The sequence below is a fragment of the Neolamprologus brichardi genome, chromosome 14 (assembly GCF_056152115.1).
Source record: "Neolamprologus brichardi isolate AB-2024 chromosome 14, ASM5615211v1, whole genome shotgun sequence".
Lineage (NCBI taxonomy): Eukaryota > Metazoa > Chordata > Actinopteri > Cichliformes > Cichlidae > Neolamprologus > Neolamprologus brichardi.
In genome coordinates, this window is record NC_142117.1 from 18,801,368 (window position 1) to 18,826,037 (window position 24,670).

Sequence of the window (24,670 nt, forward strand, 5' to 3'; positions counted from 1 at the left end):
ACTACAGCCAGCTAGTTTATTGACAGCAGAGAGAAACAGCTAGTCTGGAAAAGGTAATATATGCATCACTTCAATTTGCTGAAGCATCTCACCTTGGTGTCTAGAAAAACATAAAAAGATAAGAATAAAGCTGTGTGTAGAATTGAGTAATACTAGCCCTGGACTATTTCTGGTCTGAGTACGCAAACAGAGCAAGGATATTATAACGACAGCACCATGAAAGCACTCAATGATCAGTTTAGATAGATGTGCCTCAAAAAGTATAGAAACGGAAACACTAACAATAAACCATTCAGCATGTTGCGTAGTAGTTTGTATGCAGCACTTTGGCCAACTTTATTCATACTGTGACAAAAATACTTGTCATAGTATAAATAAAAAATATGATCTTTCAAATATTAGCTTAAAAACCCCCCAAAATATTTTGACGACAGACCCATCTGTGTTATCTGCTGAGTTGTTTATTCATCTGTGTTTGGTAACAGAGTGTACTGCCCATTAACAGCAAAACTGCTGATAAACACAGCGAGCATGTGTAAATGTGTGTGTCTGTGTATTCGTTTTTATCATTAGTTGTTTATGTGTATGCAATAGGTTCATATGGGCATATCTGTTAGGAACTGGGGTATATATGGGTCGCTGTTCCTGTGTTTGTGTACATGTGAGTGTGTATTGGTTGTGGATGTGAGAGCTGCACTTACATGCTCAGAGTATTTCCACCCATGAGAAATAACCAAACCCTTTTCCATCTGGCTAAATGCTCAAGGCATATATATGTGTGTGTGTGTATATATATACACACACACACATATAAGCATTACAGTGAAGCACACACACACACATATATATATATATATATGTGTGTGTGTGTGTGTGTGTGTGTGTGCTTCACTGTAATGCTTATGCAGGCTCATTGTTTTACCACTTTCTCATGACAAATCAGCTGTAAACATGCCCCTTTGTTTCTCTGTCATGCTCAAAACACAAGCACAAAGGCATGAAAAAGTCACACACATACACACACACACACACACACACCCACACACACATACATATCCTGGGGTGAACAGTGCATGCCGAGGGGTGTCAGCTCTGGTCAGCATCAGTTCTTACCCCACATATCTACTCCCTCTTGGCTTCTTCTCTTTGCTCATTTCTGCACCATCTCCTCTATTTCACTCTGTTTCTAATCACGATGAATCACTTTTTCCTTGTTTCCCTAGTAATAGATGCCTAATGTTAAGTCTTATATTTAACATTTAATAATATTTCATGAATCGTGACAAGGTCAAACCTGTGGTGTATGTAGTTAAAAAAAAACTATAATTAATCATTATATTACATATTTTTCTGATATTTTACATTTTCTTTACGATTATTACTGGCCTACATTAAGCTGTGCCATTTTCTTTTATTCAAATTGATGCATGCCCTCTGCATTCATTGTCAAACTGTGTGGTGTTGGGATATTTCTGTGGACTGATTGCACTATGAAGGAGGCAAAGACAAACGGCTCTTAGTCGAGGCAGATGGCCGCCCCTCCCTGAGCCTGGTTCTGCCGGAGGTTTCATTCTGTTAAACGGGAGTTTTTCCTTCCCACTGACCCCAAAGTGCTTGCTCATGAAGGGGTCATATGATTATTGGGTTTTACTCTATATCTATTATTGTAGGGTCTACCTTACAATATAAAGCGCCTTGAGGCGACTGTTGTTGAATTGAATTGAATTGACTGAGAGAAAAGACGGCAATCATTTGATATAACTTGTGAGATGATCAAGAATGAAAATATGTGTTTAATAGAAGGGTGTATGGGACTGCATAGTGTTAACCAGCCCACATGGGCATGCATGTGCCAAGGCAAATGTAGTGTGGACACACTACATTTATTATCTCACACAAAACAGAGCTTCTGCCATATTTGTAAGCAATCAAGTCGTGGTTAGAAAGTATATCGACCAGCTTTAGATGTACTGCGTACTAAAAACCACCAAAGAATATGTGCATTAATATATATAAGAATATTTGCATTTAAAGTGCTTTAAAAGTTACCAAGGAGTTAAGAGGTTCGGTTCAGTCACTACATAATTAAAAAACTATAAATAGATGATTACACTTGCACAGCTTTTCCTAAGGGTAAAAGACCAAAAAATGTTTGTACCAAGCTGCAAACATGTCGGCTATTTTAACAAGTCAGTGGAAATCAGTGTGTGGGTGTAGTGTCTTACTTTGTAATGAATTTTTTTTTATAACACAGTAATGCCAGTATTGCAATACTATTTTTACTGTTGTTACTATTGTTACGATGTCTGCACAATGGGCAGATGGGAAAAATAACATGCCCTTTTTCCTTCACACTTGCTAATGCAAACTTCAGTGAAGGAGGAAAATAGAGGAGCATTCTACAACATTTGAGGAGTGGAGAAATTATTTTTATTTCTAAAAAAGGACGAGAACATGATGTTCAAACTGTGCCCAGGTCAGAAAGAGCAACCTGCTGCTGATATCACAACACTGACTCTTCTGAAGCCTCTACAAAGACAACACACTAATACAACATTAGTAGTGAAGAATCTAGAGTGATATTAAAAATGAGTATGCTGACCCCATCACACAGCCAGAGTGTGATCTTCAGCAGGTAACCAAAAAGCAGTGATGAGCAGACAGATCCATAACCTCGTATTTCTACCCTGACCTGTATCTATAAAAGAATCACTGTGAAGTGCTCTTTGGGCTGGATAACTTACTTAAAGACTTAAAGAAAGATCCCATTTGTCCTCATTATGATAAAGTTTGCTGATGAACTGATGTTCATGTTATTGGCCTAATATAGCTGAGTTATAATTTTCTTCTTTTTTTGTACTTTTTTATTGTTTCTAAAAATGACTTTGTAAAGTTTTATATATATAAAAACGTTATTATTATTATTATTATTATTAAATGGTAACTATATGAAAGCTGTTACTGAGTAATGTAAAAGTAATGTCCAATGTAGAGTCAACAATTACTTTGTCAAATGAGTAATTTAGTAATGTCATGCATCACTTAAAAACAAAAAAATGAAAGTAATACAATGTTGTAATCTATTATTTTGAGTAACAGCCACAACACATATGGGTACTGGTTCCCTTAAAGCCGGTTTCAAGCTGCAATTTTTACACCACATTGGCTTCATTTTTAAGGCCCACGGGTTAATGCTTATATTTAGCATGAGCTACATCTACTTGCTGGAAAACAGGGGAAAATATCTTGAGATATACTCGCTTACGATGTAGTTACAAGCTGTGGAAGACAACTAAACATCTCTTGCAACAACCTGTCATTCAACTGCTTCCCTGTGACTTTGCTCAAAACTATGTACCATACCTGCCAGATCATCATACTTTCATTTTGATTCCTTTTAGGTAATAAGTGAGGCAAATGCTTCGTCTGGACTATAAATGTGTGCAACACACTAACGTTTGACTTTTGAAACATTTGCTAAGAAAACTCTTAGTTGCCAGGCAACATTATCAGGCAGAACTTTGTATTTCAAAGCTTTTGGTGTCTGAGTCATATCAGTGTCAGGGCTGTAAATACATTGATTTACATGCATATTTAACTTTTCACATGCAAACATCACGCTCTCACTCTTTTTTTCAGATTCCTGCAGGTAAAACTACAGTGTCAGATCCATCCATTTTTCTTGTCACTTGTGAAAATGCTTATCATGACCAAACTTATCAGGACAGGGCACTTATCCTTATAACCCCCTGCCTGGGGCCAATTCCAAAACACTGTAGGGTGTTCGCCTCTCTCCATTCTCCACTCGCAGCAGTAGTTACACCCACTGTGAGTGTCTGTGTGGGTGGATGTTTTCAGGGTGACAGCATGAGCATTTGAAACAGAGCATAAGAAAGAGTTTGTGAGTTGTAGGGTGGATTTAGAAGTTTTGTTTTTCTTTTCATTTCAGGGAATGTGCACGTGTGAATATGTGTGAGAAAGAGTTTCGTGGCCCTTTGAAGCTGAAACAAAGGCGTGCCCTGTGACACGGACAGATGAGGTTAGACAAACAGATGTGACCAAATTATTGTTAACTGAGCTAGAAAACTCTTTGTGGACATCCTCGCAGGGAAAGACGGTAGGGTGGGGAAGAGAAAGATATGGGATGCAAAACAATAAGAGAGATGGAGTAGAGATGAAAAAAGCTGGAATGGGTGTGAGAAAAACTGGGAAACTCTGGGATGTTGAGAAAAACAAGAGTAAAAGAGGAAACGATGGTCAGGACAAAAAAGGAAAGATGGAGCAGTGGCCACGGCTACTGTGCAGCGAAAACAACAAGAGAAGCCCCAAGATATCTCAACACATGAAAACTGTGTAAGTTACACAAAGGAGCATATCTGAGTTGGGCTCATAAATATGCAAAAAATGTATTATTATGTGTGCATATATATATATATGAGTATATGTGTATGTTTGTGTAAGTGTTCCACTTGCTTTGTTGTGATGTGCACAGATTTGTGCAAATTCATCATTATCTTGTTTTTTTTTCATCTATTTCAAAGGCATAAACAAAGACAAAACATCAATGCAAAGCCATGACTCGCAACGCATTTAAATTTCCTTCGGTACTGGAGCTTTTTAGCTGGCCCTCACAACTTCACCAGTGAGTTTCAATGATCCTTTTAGGCCTTTGATTAGCATTAGCATCCACTTAACTTTTCCAAGAGGCTCTCAGGCATCTATGACTCAACACCTGTTGATGAGGGCAAATTAGTCTAATGGATACAAAGAAAAGGGACAAACAGCTCTCAGTGATTTGTGCCTGAGTGAGTGGAAATCAGGGATTAAGTTTGAGTTGAGAAGATAATATGTTAAAATGTCTTAATGATGTTTATTGATATGTATGATAAAGGATGTTAAGTATTATACACTGCAAAAAAGGCATCATATAACCCAGTATTCTGTGGATGACACTTTTAAGGCTAAAGTTTGGTGTTTTGGCAGTGAGGGTACCCACCTGACTGAAACTCCAATCTAAAAGATCACTCTGTAAAGTTGCCTTAAAGAGAAGGGAGTCCTAAGCTGGTTTTGTTTTTGTTTTGTTTTTGTTTTCCAGGCTGAAGACCTGTTTATTTCTTCTCCTAACACTAGAACCACCAACATGTCATTATGACCCACTGAGATTTTAAAGTCATGTTAACACTGTTAAAAACCTTGTAACTCTGTTAAAATCAAATCCACCATCTCATAACTTTTACTAAATCAGACTTATTTACCAAATTCTGAATTTTGGGGTGTCTGGAAGAAAAAAATTATGACAGATTTTACCTAGAATCACCGCGGACGTGATTTGGACCTCATAGAAATGAATCTAAAACCACTACTGCAGGATGCGGCATTTCCAAGCAACATGATTGTTGCTATAACATTAGTCAAAGCTAGGTGAATATGATTGATTAAAAAATAAACAGGGGACTGTAGTTGTTTTTTATGCGTTCCGACAGGGTCAAACTGACTGCCCTCCAGTTCTAGTGTTAAAATAAAGCCCATCAACTGATATTACGTGACTTTTTTTTTTAATGGTCTTTTGTAAAACCACTGATAATGTTTTTGACTCCATAGAAATCAATGTAAAATGCTGTGCTCAAGAAAAAATAAGAATTGTTTACACATTTGGATACGTGGAGAACTGGGTACATTGCTGGCTGTGCAGAGCAGCAGGGGAGCTGTAGTTGAACTGAGCAGAGAGTCCAGGGTGTGGAAAACTAATATGAACTAATAATAAAGGAAATCTGAAGCAGGGCAGCCCGACGGACATGTGTCAGGCCTGAGGAACAGAACTGAGGAGGGTTGCAGACTAAAGCAGAGCAGAGGGAACAGTGGATGAGAGAGAGACCTCAGGTCTGGTGATCGGGAGACAGATGTGGATGATAAACTTTCTTTGTTCTGCTTTTACAATAATTTTTTTCATTTATATTTTGTTGTAGCCAACTGTAAGATCAATTTTAAAATGTAGGCAGTGAGCTGTTCAACCTGTCTCACAGTGAACTTGTTGTTTTTTATGCCTTCTGCACAATTAATCAAATTTTAATCTCCATCGTGATTTTGGCTTCCCACAATAAAAGGAACATAACTGACTGATACTGAAAATGTGTGCTCCGCCAATTGAACACAAAGTCAATCAAGCGCTCCCTAAATCACCGTGCCGATCACATCTTCTCTGTGTAGCTTTAGGTTTCCTGGACTAGCCTGGCCAAGTCAAACTACATTAGGAGACAGACTTAAAGCAAAACTCTAACATCTGGCAAAGCAGAGGGCAAAAAAAAGCTTGTCCCTGAAAGTGGATCATCATCAGTTGTTTGGAAATACTTTGTGATGTTAACCAAAGCACTGCAAAAGCAACTTATTCAACCATCTAAAAAAACACACCATAAAAAGTATAATCAGTGAAGAAAAACAATGCGGTGGTTGTTGCTAAGGTGAATCATCAAATATCAACTCACACATCCATAAATGTGAGTCTGTACAGCCCATTGGTGTATTCTTGTAGCTCACAAAGATGCAGTGAAATCACCAACACGATCACATACTGTTTGTTCAAAGATATGTGTCCACTAAACACGGAGTGTAATGATCGCTTCAGGAGAATGGCCAACATGCCCCTAATGCACTTTTTCTAAAGCAGCAGAAACCAGCGCTGTACGCAAAATAAATGTCAAATGTGGAGGGATCTCACAGCTGTGGAGTGCTTTGCTACAGTGTTATTCACATCCATCAAGAATGAAAGACTTTATATTTTATTTCTACTAGATCAGGTCAGGTGACTAAACATGTTATTTGCCAGCAAAGATTTTTTTAATTAACAGGAGTGGAGCACAATGTAAAGGTGAATAGATTGCCCGTGGATTCGATTTTGAACGAGGTTTTTGTGTAATTCTTTTAAACACATGATCTAAAATTGATTTTAAACTCTTCTACAATAAATGAATTATTAGGATGTGTAAGGTTTTGTGTTTTTTGTTGTACCCTTTGTTTATCAGTGGATTATAAAATGCTTTTCACCTTTAAAATCTCTAAATAAAACACCCATTTCTGTACAAGAGTCAAAGCCAGCTGCTGGGCATGCTTATGTCTTTTGCGATGTCCAGGACATTACTGAGAACCTTTTATGACACATTGATGGCTTCTGCAATCATTTATGTAGTTGTCTGCTGGGGTGGCAGCACAGAGAGGAGGAGGAAATGACTTTGTAGACTGGTAAAGAGGGCCACCTCTGTCCTGGCCAGTCTCCTAAACTGAGGAGGTGGGTGAAAGGAGGATCTCAGCCAAGTTAATTTCCATTATGGACAACACCTCTCACCTGCTACATGAGACTGCAGTGGCCCAACAGCTCTCTGCAGCCAGCGTGTAGTACCAAGCCCTATCATAGGTACTTCATTCCAGTCGGACAGTACAATACATGCTTGCTAAAATATACATGTATCACTTCAACTGTACTTTATGCACATAAAAAATCTCTGTGTATGTAGGTTACTGCATGTATGAGTTTATCTGTGCACTGCTTTTCTTATTTATTTTTCTAATATATCTCTAATTTGCTTTGTTGTCCTGTGTGCTGCTGTAACATGTAGGAAATCTTACTTATAATTTAAAAAAAATGTGAAGGTTCTCAGTCATCCAGGTCATCGTAGTGAACCAGTTTTTGTCTGGTAGACAAAAACTGGTTCACCCGAAAGACCAAACTCCTAAACACAAACTCAACAATGTGGTGTATGCTGTACAGTGCAGCGAGAAATGCCCAGACCTCTACATTGGAGAGACCAAACAACCACTTCACAAGCGCATGGCACAACATAGAAGAGCCACCTCCACAGGACAAGACTCAGCAGTCCATCTGCATCTTAAGGATAAAGGACACTCTTTCGAGGATGGCAATGTTCACATTTTGGACAGAGAGGACAGATGGTTTGAAAGAGGAGTGAAAGAAGCCATCTATGTCCACTGTGAGCGACCATCTTTGAACAGAGGTGGTGGTTTAGAACACCAACTGTCTGCCATCTATAATCCAGTTTTGAGTTCCCTTCCCAGACGCCTTAACGCCCACTCACATCCTGGGCCATCTGACCTCAGGAAATCACATGATAGGGTGGGGCCAGGTTTCACAATGAGCTCACCCAAAAACCCTGGCTGATTGTGACCCACACCCGCTTTCACACCTTGGCTCATGTGATTAGGTAGAGGATCATCAGGGGGTCCTTTGTCCCTCTTTGGGGGGAAACTCCCACTGAGTTTATATCTGGGACTCTCCACCTTTTGACTTTAGAACTGAAGAAGCTTCTCGGATGAGAGGTGAAACGTCTTCAAGCAACTCAAAGAAGTCCAGACGCTTTTCTTTCCAAGCTCCTTAGACAATTTAAAAAAAACTAGATGAAAAAGAACTTAACTTCTTTCTTCGATACATGGCTTCTTTGTCATTGCTGTTACTATTGTACTTCTACTATTAAGATGGGATTTTAACGTGTGAGTCATGGGACTGGCTTTGATTTGCTTTTGGGTCATTCTTACAAGTGGCTCTTTGTGAAAACTGCCTCATTGTTCAGCAGTGGAGAACAGCACCTTTAAGTTGTAAACAACTTGAATGAGTAGCATTAAATCAACAGCGAAAAATGTTATTTCCAGTCTTCATGCTCCTCCTGATTTGCACACAAACAATTTCCACGCTTTTCCAAACTAAAATCAAGACAAGCCAGTGTTTCGGGTGTTTAAAGACACATTACTTGTTTTTAAGTCCCTTAAAGAATCTTATTTTGACTGTGACAATCTCCCACATTACTTATGCATTACATAGAAGGATAATGTATTAATCTGAATTAAATACTCAAGCTGATTTACCGTGGGTTTTTAACATCCGTAAATCCAAACAGGATACAGCTTTAGTCGTGCTTCTATAAGCTAATCTCTCCATAGCACTAAGTTAACATCTCTACATTCTCCTCGCCTTCTGCCAGTCCACTTAGCATGCTCCCATCCTCTGCAGTGATGTGCTCCTGTTTAACACCTTGGCTAAGCTTGCTGAATAATGCAGTGGGGGGGACAACTCGCTGAATCAGCACTGAGGACAGGTCAGCGGAGACACTGTGGTTTAGCGACTCTGGCAGCCTCGACACATGAATGCAGAGGCAGTCCGCATAAGCAGACGCGACATATTCACATAAACACAGAAATCGAATTAGGGAGATGGGGCTCAAATGCATAATCAATGCAGATTAAAGCATGTTTCATAGTCAACACATTCCAACCACTTCACCAATACATCGTGGCATACTAACTACACATATTAGAGCCCAATTTATGTCAGTAACTTCAATTATATTTGCCTCCTTTATTAAATACAATTCAAATAAACACAACAATGCAGCATTACTAAAGCCAAAAACATTTTTATAACTTTTACATTTACTTTACAAGAACGTAGAAGTGTAACAAGCTAACTAAACTAAAACTTGTGGGTATTTCCATCAGAAGGTTTTTTTCTCCAACATCTAAGCTGAATACAGATTGTGGCTTATGTATAACATGAATAAATCCTTTTCTTGCCACAGTGTTGTACATGCTGTGTGGTGCCATACACAAATACAGTGCGGCACCAAGTGAAGGATGGAGAGGGAATCACAGCATGGTGTCTGACATCTTTTCCCATCTTGCTAAATAAGGAAGATGAAGCAAAAATTTCCTTGTAATTATGTTAAAAGTAAGACTGACAGGAGGAAAGAACTAGAATGTTGGAAGGGTGACGACTGAGTGAGACGCGAGAGGAATCTGTGCCTGCAAGCGGGAGAGAAAGTGAGAGGAGAAAGCAGGTAGGTGAGGAGAGTCAGCTCAAGTTGTAACAACAGATTTTAAGGAGGTTCTGAGGGAGGGGCAGGACAGGGAGAAGGGAAAGATGAGGGATGAGAGGGGCTCGTCCCGACGTAGCCTCTAACTCCCTGATGCAGAGCATTTACTAAGCCCTCATCAGCCATATCGTCCCCATATGAGAGTGTGTCTTGATACAGAGTTTTATTTGCCATTTTCATTATATTCCATTGTACTCACTTTGTTTGATGAGGTACCTTTACAAGTAACATTGTGAACTGTTGGTTACTGTTCCTTTAAGGCAAATAGAAGGTAAACAGCTCAAAACTGATTCTTAAGATAAAATCCATCATTAAAATACAAATGGTAAATATCAGGGCTGACATCTGGTTTTTATAGACCTCTTAAGCTGTCTGCCTGCATAGATTTGTATTTCCTGTGACTCTACATTTATCACAAGTCTGTGCGTCTCTGCATTGAGAGTTAATGTAATAATGTGTGCACTTGTGAGAATATAAAAGTGTGTGTTTGTAAGGCTTGTTAGAGTAGCAGTTGGCTCCTGCTGACAGCTACTGCAGTCTGAACAGCAGGGCTGACGAGGACAATCAATTAGCCCTGATTTGCCCACATACATACACACACAGTGATAGCTGCATACCAATGCGCACTGATCTAAACACACATTATACAGTATTGTATTATAAACAACATTATATACAACATGATCAACATCTAATGAATTTCATTAGCAAAAAAAAGCATTTTTATCTTGAAATTTCGTCACCGTTCCAAAAAAACTCTAACTTCTCTACTGTATGAAAGAAGAAATGAGGAGACATGGTGCTGGGCTGTGGCACTATCTGCCCATGTGTGTCTGTGTGTGTATGTGTGTTTGTTATGCCCCAGCTGGAGTAGCGCGAGTTTATTAAAAATCAGACTCGATCCCTCTAAGGGCGGCCTGGATGCTGTTTGCTCGATGTATGCTTGTGTGTGTGTTTGCTCTGAGCGCTGTGTGTGATCCTGAGCAGATGCTGATGTTTTGACAGCCATCCTGCTCTCAGTCTGTCCGCCTCACGTCAGCTGTGTGTGTCTGCAAATGTGCATTCGTGTTTGTTGTAGAAAGCATGCGCACAAGCACAAGCCGTACGTGTATGCACGTGTGTGTGTGGTCTTAGTGCAGGGTTAAACAGTGGTCTCACTGTCAGTGAGTATCTGACCTTCTATCTACCACTGGGATCACTTATCCTTCTGCAGGCTCCACAGTAGCACACGGCACCATCCTCCTGTCATTTCTTTCTTAGTTTCTCCTTCTTTCCTTTTCTTTTTAAACTTAATCTTTCTGCCACTCTCTCTCATTTTCCCTCTTTGATAGCCCTCCAACAATGCCATTTCCCTTTACTCCTATCCAGGTCCCCTATCCCCATTTCTCTGCACTAATAAGTCCCTGCTTCTCCCCCTCAACACTTGCGGCTCCCTTCTCTTCGTTCTCTGCTGCTCAGATACCAATATTCATTAATGATGAAATGAAAACAGAAGAGGAAAAGCTAATGAAGAAGAGGGAAGACAGGGGTAGAGGGTAGGAGACAGTGTGAGGAATGCTGAGATACACAAACTGAGAATCAGACAGAGAGTGAATATGGGGCAGAAACGCTGACAGTAGGGGAAGGAAGGATAAAAGTGTTTGACAGAGGAGGAAAAAAGGAATCTTTTTCATTTGTGTCAGCGCGCCATTGTCAGAGTAACAAAGACATAGCTCTCACAGTGCACTGGAGGATTTGTCAAACACACTTTCCCTTTCGCACACTCAAACACACATATATATAAAAAGCACGAAACATAAATACACAGGGTGTTTATCTCTTTCCTTCAGCAGGGACGAATCTCCTGGGGTGAGAGCAGCTCCTGCTCTCATCTTTCTGCAGTGTCACTTCTGACATTTGTCATGTTCTCCCACTCATTCAAGTTTCAGCAGGCATTGAAAACATCTGAAAGACTTTATACCTTTGTGTAGTTTGAGAAAATAATCGAACCACCATTTACCTGCACCAGTGTGTTTCACCTCGGTTTCACCCTCAAACATGACCCATAAGCAATCTTTCACACGATTAATGACTGGAATGCTAAATTCTGCATCATTTTTGCACAGCACTCTTTTTGAGTTCTCACTGTACACAATGCTTGAAGTAAATTCTTTTTGCTGCCCACTGTTTTGTTTTGTTTTTGCAAAAACTGTCTGAAAAAAGATAACTTGGTAAGTTGACACAGATTGTTTTAAGAATACAGGATATGTTGAGTTGATTATTGGTCTCAAGGCACTGAGCTCATTAAACCACTGAAGGATGCTTCAGGGTCAGAACAGCAGATATTGAGGAGTGATGGAATAATTTTTCCCCAAGGATAACCCAGCCCTTAGGAGAAATAGGTGGATAAATGGTAGCAAATACGCTTTACAAAGCTTTAGGACATTATTTTTGTACTGTTGCCACCACAGTGGGTTTTATATTAAACAACCAAGATGTGACTGAAACGCAGATTTTCAGCTTTAATTTACTGGGTTTATCAAAAAGGTATTGCATTAGCTGTTTAGTAATTGCAGCCATTTATATACACAGACTTTTCCAGTTCTGAGAAGTAATTGGCCAACTGACCGACAAGTAGTTGGACTGCCAAGTGAGTCCTGCTCTTTCACTATTTCGTCACAACCTAAGAAGATAGAAGATCTGGAGTTCATTCCAAATGTTGAACTTGTAGTTGGGAGCTTTTTTTCTGCTGAAATTCTAAATTTGAGGTCCAGAGGTAAAATTAGTCATTTATTTTTTATTACTAAAAAACAAAATAAACCTATCAGATTAAAAAAAAAGTTATAGTGCAATAGCTGTAGTCTTTGATTTGGAAATAACTCAAAACAAAACAAAACAATTATGTTTTAATTCTTAATCCCATGTATAAAATGACTTAAAAAGCAATTTGACCCAACTGTGAGCAGTTTTTAAGACGCATTCTCATGAAGTTAACCATTTATGCATTCATGCTAAAAACGTACACCTTATAGTACCTAAAATACAATAATTAAACCCTACAGAGCCATAAGGGGAGAGGTCTGTGATGGCAAGGTCAAATTTTGCTTCAAAGCAGCTCAGCAGGAAATCATTTTCACTTGGTTTCAGTTCTTGTTGTGCCAAACTGAGGATGTTATCATCTTTTGGTTTTATGCATCTATGTTCCCTGCAGCGTGATATAGATCAGCAGCTTTCCAACTCAAGTCCAAATGACTGCCAAATAGCTGCATGACAGACTCTTTTAATTGCACTCTCCATCCCCTCAGAGAGCATGTTTCAAAGTACCACCTTGCACCAAGGGACATTGATGTAATTAACACACCTGCTGCAAGTACAACTACAGTGGCGTTGTTAATTAGAGTTCATTTGTTTGTGTAAATAGGAAGCAGAAGCTGTTCTGACAGGTCGTGGAAGTCAGGCGCCTTAAGTAGGCGACTTATCTTTTTATTTATTCATTTTACTGCATTTAATACTTTGTTCCACTTGTTACTTAATTACTCTGTAAGCTTTGAACATGTAAACTTCACTTTTCCACATGTTATAGACAACATTTGAGCTGAAATGCTGTTTTACAGGTGAGTAGTTTTAGGGAAAATGAAGGGATGTAAGTCTAGATCAATAAATAAAACTTTTAGAGCCCAATAGGTATTATTGGACTCATACCTACACAGTCCTACTCTCTTGTATCTTTAACACACTCATACAAACAGATGAGAAGTTTTCTCATGCATGAACTGTTGACTCACATTAGCTTTGTTTGTGAAGGACTGGAGCAGACTAAACACCATGAGAGAAGCTCACTATGCAACTAATCTACTACCTTCAAAGTACACACTTCCATTTCTTCACACTATGTTTTCTCCCTATTAATATTCCTCATTCTTTTTCATCTGTGTTTCTCTGAGGTTGAGGGGGTGCTGTGAATCTTTGTTAAGAGACTCCCTCCCTCCTCTCTCTCCAAATTTTTGTCTCCTCCTATCCTCTTCTTATCTCTCAATCTCTTGTTTATCTCACATTCACTGCTTATTCAGCACAACCCTCTCCCACTCATACTTCTCCTTTTTGATGCCATGCACTCTATATCGCTCTTTTCACACCTCTACAGTCTCTCTCCATATCAATCACTCGGTTTCTGTTGTCTGAAGTTATCCCTCTTACTTTCACAAGCTCTCTCTTTCGTCTGCTTGTCAGCTGTTTTTGTAACACACTGGCAGAATGCAGCATCTCTCACCACACTTTTCTTAGCCTTTCCTCTTTGTTTTACCCCAGTCAACCTCTTACCTTCTATACAGTTATACATTTCTACTTGTTTAGCTTCCCTTCTTCCTTGTTTAGCTACCTTCACTTTATCTTATTCAACCTTCATTATCTTCTCTGTCTTTTATTTGAATCTGTTCTTTTGTTTCACCCACTAGTCCAACTGCTTTCTGTTTCTGTGCACCTCCACCTCCTTGCTCTTTCCCTCCTCTGTTATTTGCACCCTGCTATTTGGCAGTCCGATGGCTCAGCTGCCAAGACTGACACTCTACAAGGACTAAACATCTGTCTCCCTTTCTCTCTAGCACGCTCTCTAATTCTCCTCTACTGAGTCCCCAACTCAGCTCATTTTCAAAAGTGCATTGCTGGCTTCTAAATTCAGTTATTACAGCTAAGGAAGACAATGCACATCAACAGAGATAAATGATTCTGCACAACTCACAACAAGCTTGCATTAACAAGTGCCATAGTTGCCAGTTATGGGAACCCTAAGTAATCAAAGTCTATACACAGTATAGACTACAAAGTATTACAAAATATTCTACCACAATACTTTTGAATTATCCCACTTTTGGCATGATCGCACATTAGAGTTTATGTTTTCAGCTCACTTTGGCTGGAGGAACATTAAATATGTCAACTAGTTTCCTCATACATATATCACCTCTTATGGGGGGATAAGATAAGGAAAACATCAGAATACAAATATTCAAATGGAAGTGTTGTTACTCAAAATAGTAATCTATTACACATTAATCGTTACTTTCGTAATAATAATGCCGTATATTTTCTGGATTTTTCATTTGTTACACTACTCGTTACATTATATTCTGATTACTCCGTAAAATGACTTGAAATGCATTGACAGTAATGCATTGTAATGTGTTACAACCAACACTGCCAAATGATAATAATTTAAATTATGTATATTCATTATTTTGGTAATTCCCATGCATCTAGCACTCTCACTTAAACCATCCAGAGCATTTTTTAGTAGTAAGAACACAACTGATCTTCTTTTGTGTGCAACCTTCGAGAAAATGTCTGCAACTGTGTACAGAGATTCCCCAAACACTGTAATATGTTCATGTGCAAGAAAGATAAAGATAAATGATCACATCAGAAAAATAAAGCTAAAATGAAAATGTTTAAGCTTGGCATTGGTACAAATACAAACAAGCTATTTCACTCAACTGAATTAGATTATAAACATGCTCCTAAAACTGTAACATTTACTGCAAAACGTTCCTCATCCCCGCTTTTTTGTCATCGTGTTTTTCTAAATTGTTACAGTATAATCACATTTCTGCAAGACGATACGATAATTTTTCTTTAAATCATGAATTTACAGTTCTTGGGTTCTCACATTGCTGTGGTTAATGGGGCGTATTAGATCCTGTCATTGCTTCTTTTCTTTCTTTCTTTTCTTTCTGTAAACTCCTGTAAACTTTGGATAATATTGGGGAATTCATTGTTCTTGTTTAGACATTAGTATTTCAGAGAAGGGGTGAAAGGATTTTATTTTTTTTTGCATCATGCAAGTTTTAATCAAATACTGAGATATCAGATAATCTGCTGATGTTTGGCACTGTTCTTGATCTTGACCCCCCTCCCTCGTCAGAAATAGCTTATCTTTCCCTCCTCTATCAGTTCTGCTTACCTTCATCTTCTCTGTCCATTTGGCTTGCAATTGGATTCACTATATATCTTTGGAAGCTGACGAGGCAGAAAAGTAGAAGGACAGGTCTTTTAACTTGGCATATCTCTCTCTACACACCTTTTCCCCGTTCTCCTCCTCTGTGCCCTCTAAGCTTCCTTTAAAACTACCACTTCTCTCCCACCGCCCTCGCTTCCTCCTCCTAAAATATGAGCACCATATCATACATGACTCTACACCTAGACCCACTCAATTTCCAAGCCATCATTTCACCCTTTGCCTCTCTCTCTCCCTTACTCTCTCTCTCTCGCCACACAAACAGCACACACTCCTCTCCCACTACACTGTCCAAGTGGTCACCGCCCTATTTTTTTTTCTGTGCAGGGGAGGAAAAGACCGTCTGCCAAACATTTAGAGGTGGGGTAACTTTGGCTCATGCAAAGTGTGTGGCAAAGCATGCGTGTGTGTGTATGTGCGTGATGAAAAGTGTTTATTGGGGGATTCCCTTGAAAGGGAGATCCTGTAATTGTGTTTGATTCAGCCTGGGTGGGCGGGTGGGGAGTAGCTTCATGTTGGGTGTCCTAAATGTGACTCATGAATTCCAAATAACCTCAATCATAATCCTCCCTGCTGTCACCCCTGTGTTTAATATAGTCCCAGAAAAACATTTGGAACCCATTTACATCCTGTCATTATTCAGTTTCGCCAGACTTATGTGATATCACAAGTCGGTGTGACCGGGTTCATGGGCATTAGGCACAAGACAGAGTGACATCGTGATGCAACACACAAAACAGAATCACTGAATTTTGGTTCCATCATTATCCTGATGAAGCATATGTCTAAATTCAACAAGGGAAATCATTCACATCTCTATCTTCATCTTCACCACCACCAGCATCTAGACTCCTGTCCTACTTCCTATCCTATTCCTGATCTGAGTCTAATTGCCAAATAGCTTTTTTAGACATGATTTTGATCTGAGAAGATATTAATGTAAAGTTCCACAATAGCTAGTAAATAAAAACTAGAGAGGATATATTTTCACAGGTGATGCTTAAGAAGGTCAAGTATGTACAAACTTTGCATCTCAACTTTTAAGCCAACACGAGTAAAAAGAAGCTAGGAAATGGAAAATGGAATACACAGTTCCATAAGAATGTGAACATTTGGAAAAGCTCCAAGACATCTACCAACGGATACAGAGGTGAAATTGTTTAGTCAAACATGAATCTCTACTTTGAACTGTTCTTCACTGGGTTTCCACGAGTGTATTACAAGTCCAGCGGTGCACCAATCCACAAGACTGTTTTGATGGGGGTGTGATTGTGCCTCTGTGTGTCTGTGCTGTGTGTCTCTGGCCACACTGAGCACTCATACACACTGAGGGCCCGCAGGACATCACAGTTATTGATAATGCAAACATATTTTTGTGAGGACATTATCTGTACCAATATCTATCTGAATTGCTGTGCAGCTTGTGGCTTTTTCTCATAATCTGTGCCCTTTTTTCAGTATACAAAGGTAAATAAAGGTCTATCAAGTGCATCCATAGTGTCTGATACAATACATTTGACTAAATGTGTTATCCTTGTGCAGGTGTCTCTGTTTTGTCTTAGTATGCCTGTCTGTGACACTGTTTGTCACATTATATTTGCCCACAGAGCCAACGGGGTGAAATAGCTTTTGATTAAAAACAGCTGAAACAGATGGGTGAAGGCTGAGAGATAGAGACAGACATGAGAAAGAGAGTGATTGAAAGAGGAGGATCTGCAGAGATGAAGTGATATGTAGCAAGGCACAGACTGATAAGACGGCACTGAGAGGACGGCAAAGATAAGAATTATTGGAAGAAAGAGAAGGATTCAGAAGGATACGCCACGACTCTTCATAAAAAAAATATTGTGCTCAATACAAGATGCGTCACTTCTAATCTCTGTCTGGCAAAGTGACCCGTTGCACTCCATGACTAAATGCTGGTTTTATGACAAAAACACAGAAACCTGTATGTCTAACCTGTTGCTAGTAGAGAGCTGGTTATCACTGAGACTAACTGCAATTATGGTTACTCTCTATGTTTCATACTCCAAGTATAACTCTGTATGTGGTGCATGTTAGCGTTCGTGCTAATGGCTCAAACATAGTTGTGCAGAGCCTACGCACAACTTTGCAAATCATCCACATGTTACAACTGTTTAATGTCACCAGGGGGCAGTGTTACAAACAACCAATCTGTGGGTAACTCACACTTCTGTTGTTGTTAGTCTTTCAATTGGCTGCATGTATAACATACAAAGAGCTAAAGTGACTGTTAAAAACAAGGAAAAGTGTCCATCATAGCCTCTGCCTGTGCTTTTCAGGCCCTTTTTGTCTCCTTTGAGGATTACACGCAAGCAAAAGGGACAAGAGTGTACAAATGCAGTATAATACAAGCCCCCTGAATATGTAATATGCTATCATATTAAGCTCCAAAGTGTGTGTATTAGTTTTGCGTAACTTTAATCCAGAAGCAAACAGTTAAAAAGAAGATATCAGTGCTCTTATATCGCTAGAGAATTTCACTTTACCGCATTCTCTCAAAGTCACATATTGTCTGCCTTAGACTTCAGTATGCTAAGTAGCTAAACACACCAGTGTACATTTAGATTAGCCCAGCTGCACCAATAAAATGTAATATTACAAGGAGAAATCTTAATATAATATATATGGAGTAAATAACTTAAAATGACCATTTTCACATTTTCATTACAGCTGACGTCAGCAGTTTTATTTAACACGGAAAATAAATTTTAGGCTATGATATGAGGAGTCTCACAAGGATTGTTGATGGTGTATTAAAAAGATTAATATTTCACCAAATGTCCCTCTCATTTTTTCTGTTTTTCCACATATACACAACATATCTACACACACACACACACACACACACACCATGTACACATGATTTAGATGACCTGCTGAAGTTAAAATCAAAATCAAAATGGGGAGGAAAAGTGTTTGAAATTATTCTGAATGTGGCACAGTTATTGCTGGCAGATGGGTTGGTCTGGGTATCTCAAAAACTGCTGATCTACTGGGATTTTCCATCACAACCATCTCTAAGGTTTACAGAGAAACATCTGAAAAAGAAAGAATATCCAGTGAGCAGCGGTTCTCTAGGAGTAAACACCATGTTGATGTCTGAGGAGAATAACCCGGCTGCTTTGAACTCATAGGAAGGCAACAGTTACTTAGATAGCCACTCGTTGCAATCAATATATGCAGAAGAGCATAAGGACTACTGCCGATAAACTATAGCAACTTAAGACCACAGAGGGTGCCACTCCTGTCAGCTACAACTGGAAAATGAGGCTCCAATTTGCACGGGCTCACTAAATAATAGGATAATGAGATATTGAAAAAATTATGATTCTCAATTCAGATGACGGGTTCAGCAATTGACATAAACAACATGAAAGCATGAATCCATCCTGCCTTCAATCAATGGTGTAACGGCGTGGAGGATATTTTCTTGGCACACTTAGGGGACTTTGCTCAATACCAGCTGAGTAACACACCGTACCTGGGTACTGCTGCTGACCCTGTCCATCCATTTATGACCACAGTGTATCTATTCTGCAGGTTAACGCACCATATGAATCAGTCTAAATAATCTCAAATTGGTTTCTTGAACGTGACAATAAGTTCACTGTACTCAAACAACCTCCACAATCACTAGATCTCAATCCAATAGAGCACCTTTGGGATGTGGTGGAACAGGAGGGGATCATCATGGATCTGCAGGCAACAAATCGTGTGATGCTGTCACGTCAACATTGACTAAAATCTCTGATGGATGCTTCCAATACATTGTTGAATCTATGCCATTCTATCATGTGCAATTCTATGTGATGTAGGATGGGCTTTGCATCCATCTGCTGCATTCTCAATACCTAAGGATATCATTTCTCTGAGATGAGTACTGAGTTGACTCTGACAGTATTAAATGGTAAATGGCCTGTATTTGTATAGCGCTTTACTTAATCTCTAAGGACCCCAAAGCGCTTCACAATATATTCAGTCATCCACCCATTCACACACTGTTGATGGCAAGCTACATTGTAGCCACAGCTGCCCTGGGACACACTGACAGAGGCGAGGCTGCCAGACACTGGCGCCACCAGGCCCTCTGACCACCACCAGTAGGGAACGGGTGAAGTGTCTTGCCCAAGGACACAACGACCGAGACTGTCCAAGCCAGGGCTTGAACTGGCAACCTTCCGATTACAAGACAAACGGCCAACTCCTGAGCCACGATCGCCCCTAGTTAAGTTAAAAACCAGTGCAGAGCAGTCACCTTTACCATCAGTTGCTCAACATTTCGCTGTATTATTAGTCCTGCATATTAGCAAGTTGTTGTAAATTGTTATTATAATAATAAATATCTTGAGCAATATTAGAGCGGTTCACAGAATATAAGCAGTATGGGAAATAGTTGAACATCTGTGATATTTTATGATGTTTTCGATGGTAGTAGCCGAGTCTGTGTATATGTTTGTGCTTGTGTATTAGTTTTTATTGTATTTGGGTCATCTGGTCTTTTCAGTGGAGATGACAAATTCCTCTGAGCAGAAAGGCCAAATAGTGTTTATTTTGTTGTATGTGTTTACATGTGTATTTTTGTGTTTCCTTCTCTACAAAAAGACGCCGTCTCCCTGGCTTACCTCCCCCCCCGATCTCCACACCACCCAAACCCCTTTAAAGCACACGTAGACTCACTTCAATAGCAGGCAAAAAGAATGAGAAAAATGCTGAACAAACACAAGAGGAAAAAAAAAACAAAACCTTGGTGGGAATTCCTTGAAATGAGCTAAGACATTCTGTCAGAACATTTACACACAAATACACACATATGAGCACATTCGCAATGGTTAATGGATGAAAGAAAGCTGTGGAGGCCCTATCAGCTTTAGGTTGGAAATAACTCTAATCAGCTACAGTCAATCAAATAACAGAACTAAGCTCTCATATTCCACATAAGCTGGTTGTTTTGGCAAAAACTAGACACAAACACACAAGTAAAGATAACTTTGTAGCAGTGTATTATTTTAAGACTCTGCAATGGATTAAAGAGCTGTTGAATCTAAGCATCTTGCAATCAGGGTGACTGGACAGCAGCTTCGGTTCCACATGACTCGACTTCACTTTGATCTTATCGGTCTGATTTGGTATTATTAGAAAATATAGATGGTTTGACAACTGTGTCAAGAGGCTCTCTTATCGAATGGCTGACCTCATCTCATTGAGTGTGAGTGTGTAAAAAAAGTTAGACTGATAAGACGCTGTTGTTTTAGTGACAAAGGAGTTTGGATTACAATACATGGGAAACAATGAGACTCTAGTATAACAGCTTTTTTTAAATGTTAGAGTAAAACCAGTTTGTGGGAGAAAAAAACAATTTACCAATTTATGAATAATCTTGCATGCATGTGTTGACTTGTGGGACTGATTTTTAAGCTTCAAACCTTTTATCCTGACTTTGTTTATTTAATAGTTGCAACAATACAAAGCTGTTGCAAAAAGTATATAGGGACCTCTAAAGCAGTGCTGGATTTGCTTGATTAACCTATTTTAAAGCAGATATAAGTGAGGTGTCTCAAAAGTTGAGAGAGAAAAGAAAAATCTTTCATTGTAAACATGATATGCTGGTATCATAATTTCTGTGTTAGAAACTTGAGGTATTGCAGCAAACCTCCCTGGACAAGGATTCCCTTTTCAGCTTTAATAATGGCTATGTTTTTGTCAAATAGTTTCAAGAAGGACAAGAGCATAAATAACAGTATAATGTACAATGATGTCTAGAGTTCGACTGATGTAGGAACTTTAAGACTGATACTGTTACCAGTCGTTTATGACTTAAAAATCCAGTGTAATGGATGATGTTGTTTTTCTTTTCAACAGATGAAAAGGATTTCCTTAACATTTTGTATGTGAATTTATTCATATGTTCTTACAGAGATCATATGACAGTGCATTTTAAAAATAATCTTGTTTTAATGTCACCACAAGGCTCTACTTAACTCATATCAGCTCGTTCTTGTGTTTGTGGTGTTTCAACAAATATGCTGACGCTGATAGTACGTTTGGAGGGTGTTCCTCCTGTTTCTTTATTTTTTTAATTTTCATTTAGCAGCTGTTATAAATGCTTGATAGAAAATAACTGTAAATATATTATTAGAGGTCATGAAGGTCAAAGACTATTATTAAATACTGACTTTGGTATCAGTGTCTGGAATACTAAAAGAGTAGAACAACTGTGTTTACAATTGCAGTCTGAGACAGACTTCAGTAACATAAAACCTGAAAACAATAGCAACAATAGCAACCACCAAGGGAGATTTTCTACAGAGCTGTAAAAAGAAAAACAAAAGTTGGAACACGTATTAAAAACTCAGATTTCAACAGTATTGTGAAAACTTACTCCAGTGTTAACGCTGCCTTCTTCTGATCTTTGCAGCTAATACCGTTTCTTTTCCTGTTCTGTGAGGGAACAAACACTTTTCATCCTGCTGCTATTTTGAACCTCGCCCAAACAGTGCTGTCTTTTTAAAGCACCAACTTTTAATCTGCACCATTTCTTCCATCACTCACCGCTTTTCTATTCCATCTGCTTGTCCCCATAATGCTGCTAGAGCACTGCAATGGCTATTGTGATGTTTGCCGTAAATACATGCATTTATCTAACGGGGTACAATGAAACGTCCTTCGGGTGGATGTTACACGGTTGGATTCAAATGATAAAACTCAAATACTGACCGTTTTGTTGACAGGTTTGGTTGAGATGATTCATAAAATTGAAAATGATGAAAAAGCTAATAATAATAACAATAATAATAATAATAATAATAATAATAATAATAATAATAATAAACTAAAGATAGTTTAAGACGTGTCTAATAGGGTTTTATTGTGTCAGACTTTCATTCACTCATTCACTATTGGGGCGACCATGGCTCAAGGGGTTGGGAAGCGTATCTGTAACCGGAAGGTCGCCGGTTCGATCCCTGGTCCTGGTCGTTGTGTCCTTGGGCAAGACACTTTACCCTACCGCCTACTGGTGTTGGCCAGAGGGGCCGATGTCGCGATATAGCCTCGCTTCTGTCAGTCTGCCCCAGGGCAGCTGTGGCTACAACCGTAGCTTGCCTCCACCAGTGTGTGAATGCGAGAGTGAAGGAATAGTGGCATTGTAAAGCGCTTTGGGTGCCTTGAAAAGCGCTATATAAATCCAATCCATTATTATTATTCATGGCTGAGCTCCCCATGCAACCTTGTGTTTTCTACACCCACACAGGAGAGAGTTTAGTCAAACAGGCCTCAGGGGCAGCTATCCAGGTCAGAACCTAATACACAGGTATTTTCATGCTTTCCAGCCAAAAGCAACGCTGCAGCTGTTTGGGTGTGCGCGCGCGTGGTACTCAGCGCTACTTCACCATGACTTTGCCCTCAGGCACGAGCGCAAAGTAAGCATGGCACACATCCAGAAATTTATACAGCCACGAGACTCTGAGAATCTGAAGACCTTATCTTAAATTATGTAGCGATGCATGATAATTATGCTACAAAAGGTTTTTAACACCCAGTGGGACGAAGTGATGCCCGTTCTTTACTTTATTTTCAAAATTTTCAATTGTTATTCAACGGAATTTATGCGCTTCCTGTTTCTCCATCGCTTATTTTTAGATCACTTAACTTTCACCACCAAGTCAGTCGTTTGCACACACATCCACGTACACACTGTGCACCACAAAATATGTTATTACAACTACATCGATATTAAAGCTAAAGAAAGTTTTAAAAAAAGGTGATCTCACCGTCTCTTCTGTTGTTGCCCCTCATTGCTTTGGTCGTAGAGACCTGAGCCCTCACGACTCCTGTTAAAGTTCCCAAAATTAGAACCGTCCACATGTGGAAAAACACCGGTCCTCTCATGTTGCTGAGAATGATGCTAGGTTAAAAATGAGTAAATGTCCTCTTCGCCTTCTAGTGGCTTAAGCGAAAAATGATGTACTTCAAAAGTTATCTAAAGCTTTCCATTAACGTTTGCAATAACTGCGAGCTTTGAGAAGCTCTCTCCTTTACCCGTAAATTGGAATCACTTGTTGATTCCAACGCTTGAAGTCTGACGCACTCTATGCCCCGTCTTGTTCCAAAGTGCCAAAAAATATGGAAGTCTTTGCTTTCTTTAAAAAGTTATGCGCGCACAGGCGTACCAAGTGCAAAACTCTGAAATAGCTCAGCGCAGGTGGAGGGTAATATAGCCACGCTCACGGTCAGACTGGAGACTGTAGGCGCCGGACTTCTTATCTCTGTGAAACAACTAAAAAAAATCTATTCGGCCACTGAGAAATATCGCGCATAGTTTTCCAGTTTCTAATGCATCTGCACTTTTAAAGTTGGGGCGTCAAACTTTGCCAAATAGTGGCGCGTGCGCACCGTGTGTGAGCGTCCAGCTTGCTGTGGGAGTGCGGGTGAGATGCTTGGGTGTAAAGTTATACAGGATAATTTAAAAAAGAAAAAAAAAAGAAAGAAAGAAAACCTTTCAAAAGAAACATCGATAAAATGTATTTTAAAGTTTTCTTCGTATCTATTCGTTCTATTGATCCATCTTTTGCTTTCTGATTATTGTAATTAAGTACTTGATTGTTAAAACACACTTTGCAAAATGGAATGAGGAAATGAGCAAACGCGAAAGTGGATTTTTTTTTTTTTTTTTAGAAAATCCAGAGGAAATGGGGGGTGTCACCAGTTACATGAAAGGAAATGTGTCATGAACTTGTCCAGGACTTACTGGGAAATTTTCTTGCCTCAGGTCTTAAATGTTAAT

At 39.3% G+C, this 24,670-nt stretch overlaps 1 protein-coding gene across 2 annotated transcripts in view; it reads right to left on the reverse strand.

The window, feature by feature from the left end:
- The window catches only part of pdgfd (platelet derived growth factor d), a 53,090-nt gene extending 28,865 nt beyond the window's left edge, over positions 1-24,225 (reverse strand). For both annotated transcript variants that reach the window (XM_006802087.2, XM_087850943.1), the window contains exon 1: positions 23,658-24,225. In XM_006802087.2, coding sequence (XP_006802150.2) covers positions 23,658-23,775 — 118 coding nt within the window. In that variant the 5' untranslated portion in view covers positions 23,776-24,225. The remainder of the gene's footprint in view (positions 1-23,657) is intronic.
- Positions 24,226-24,670: the final 445 nt, after the last annotated feature.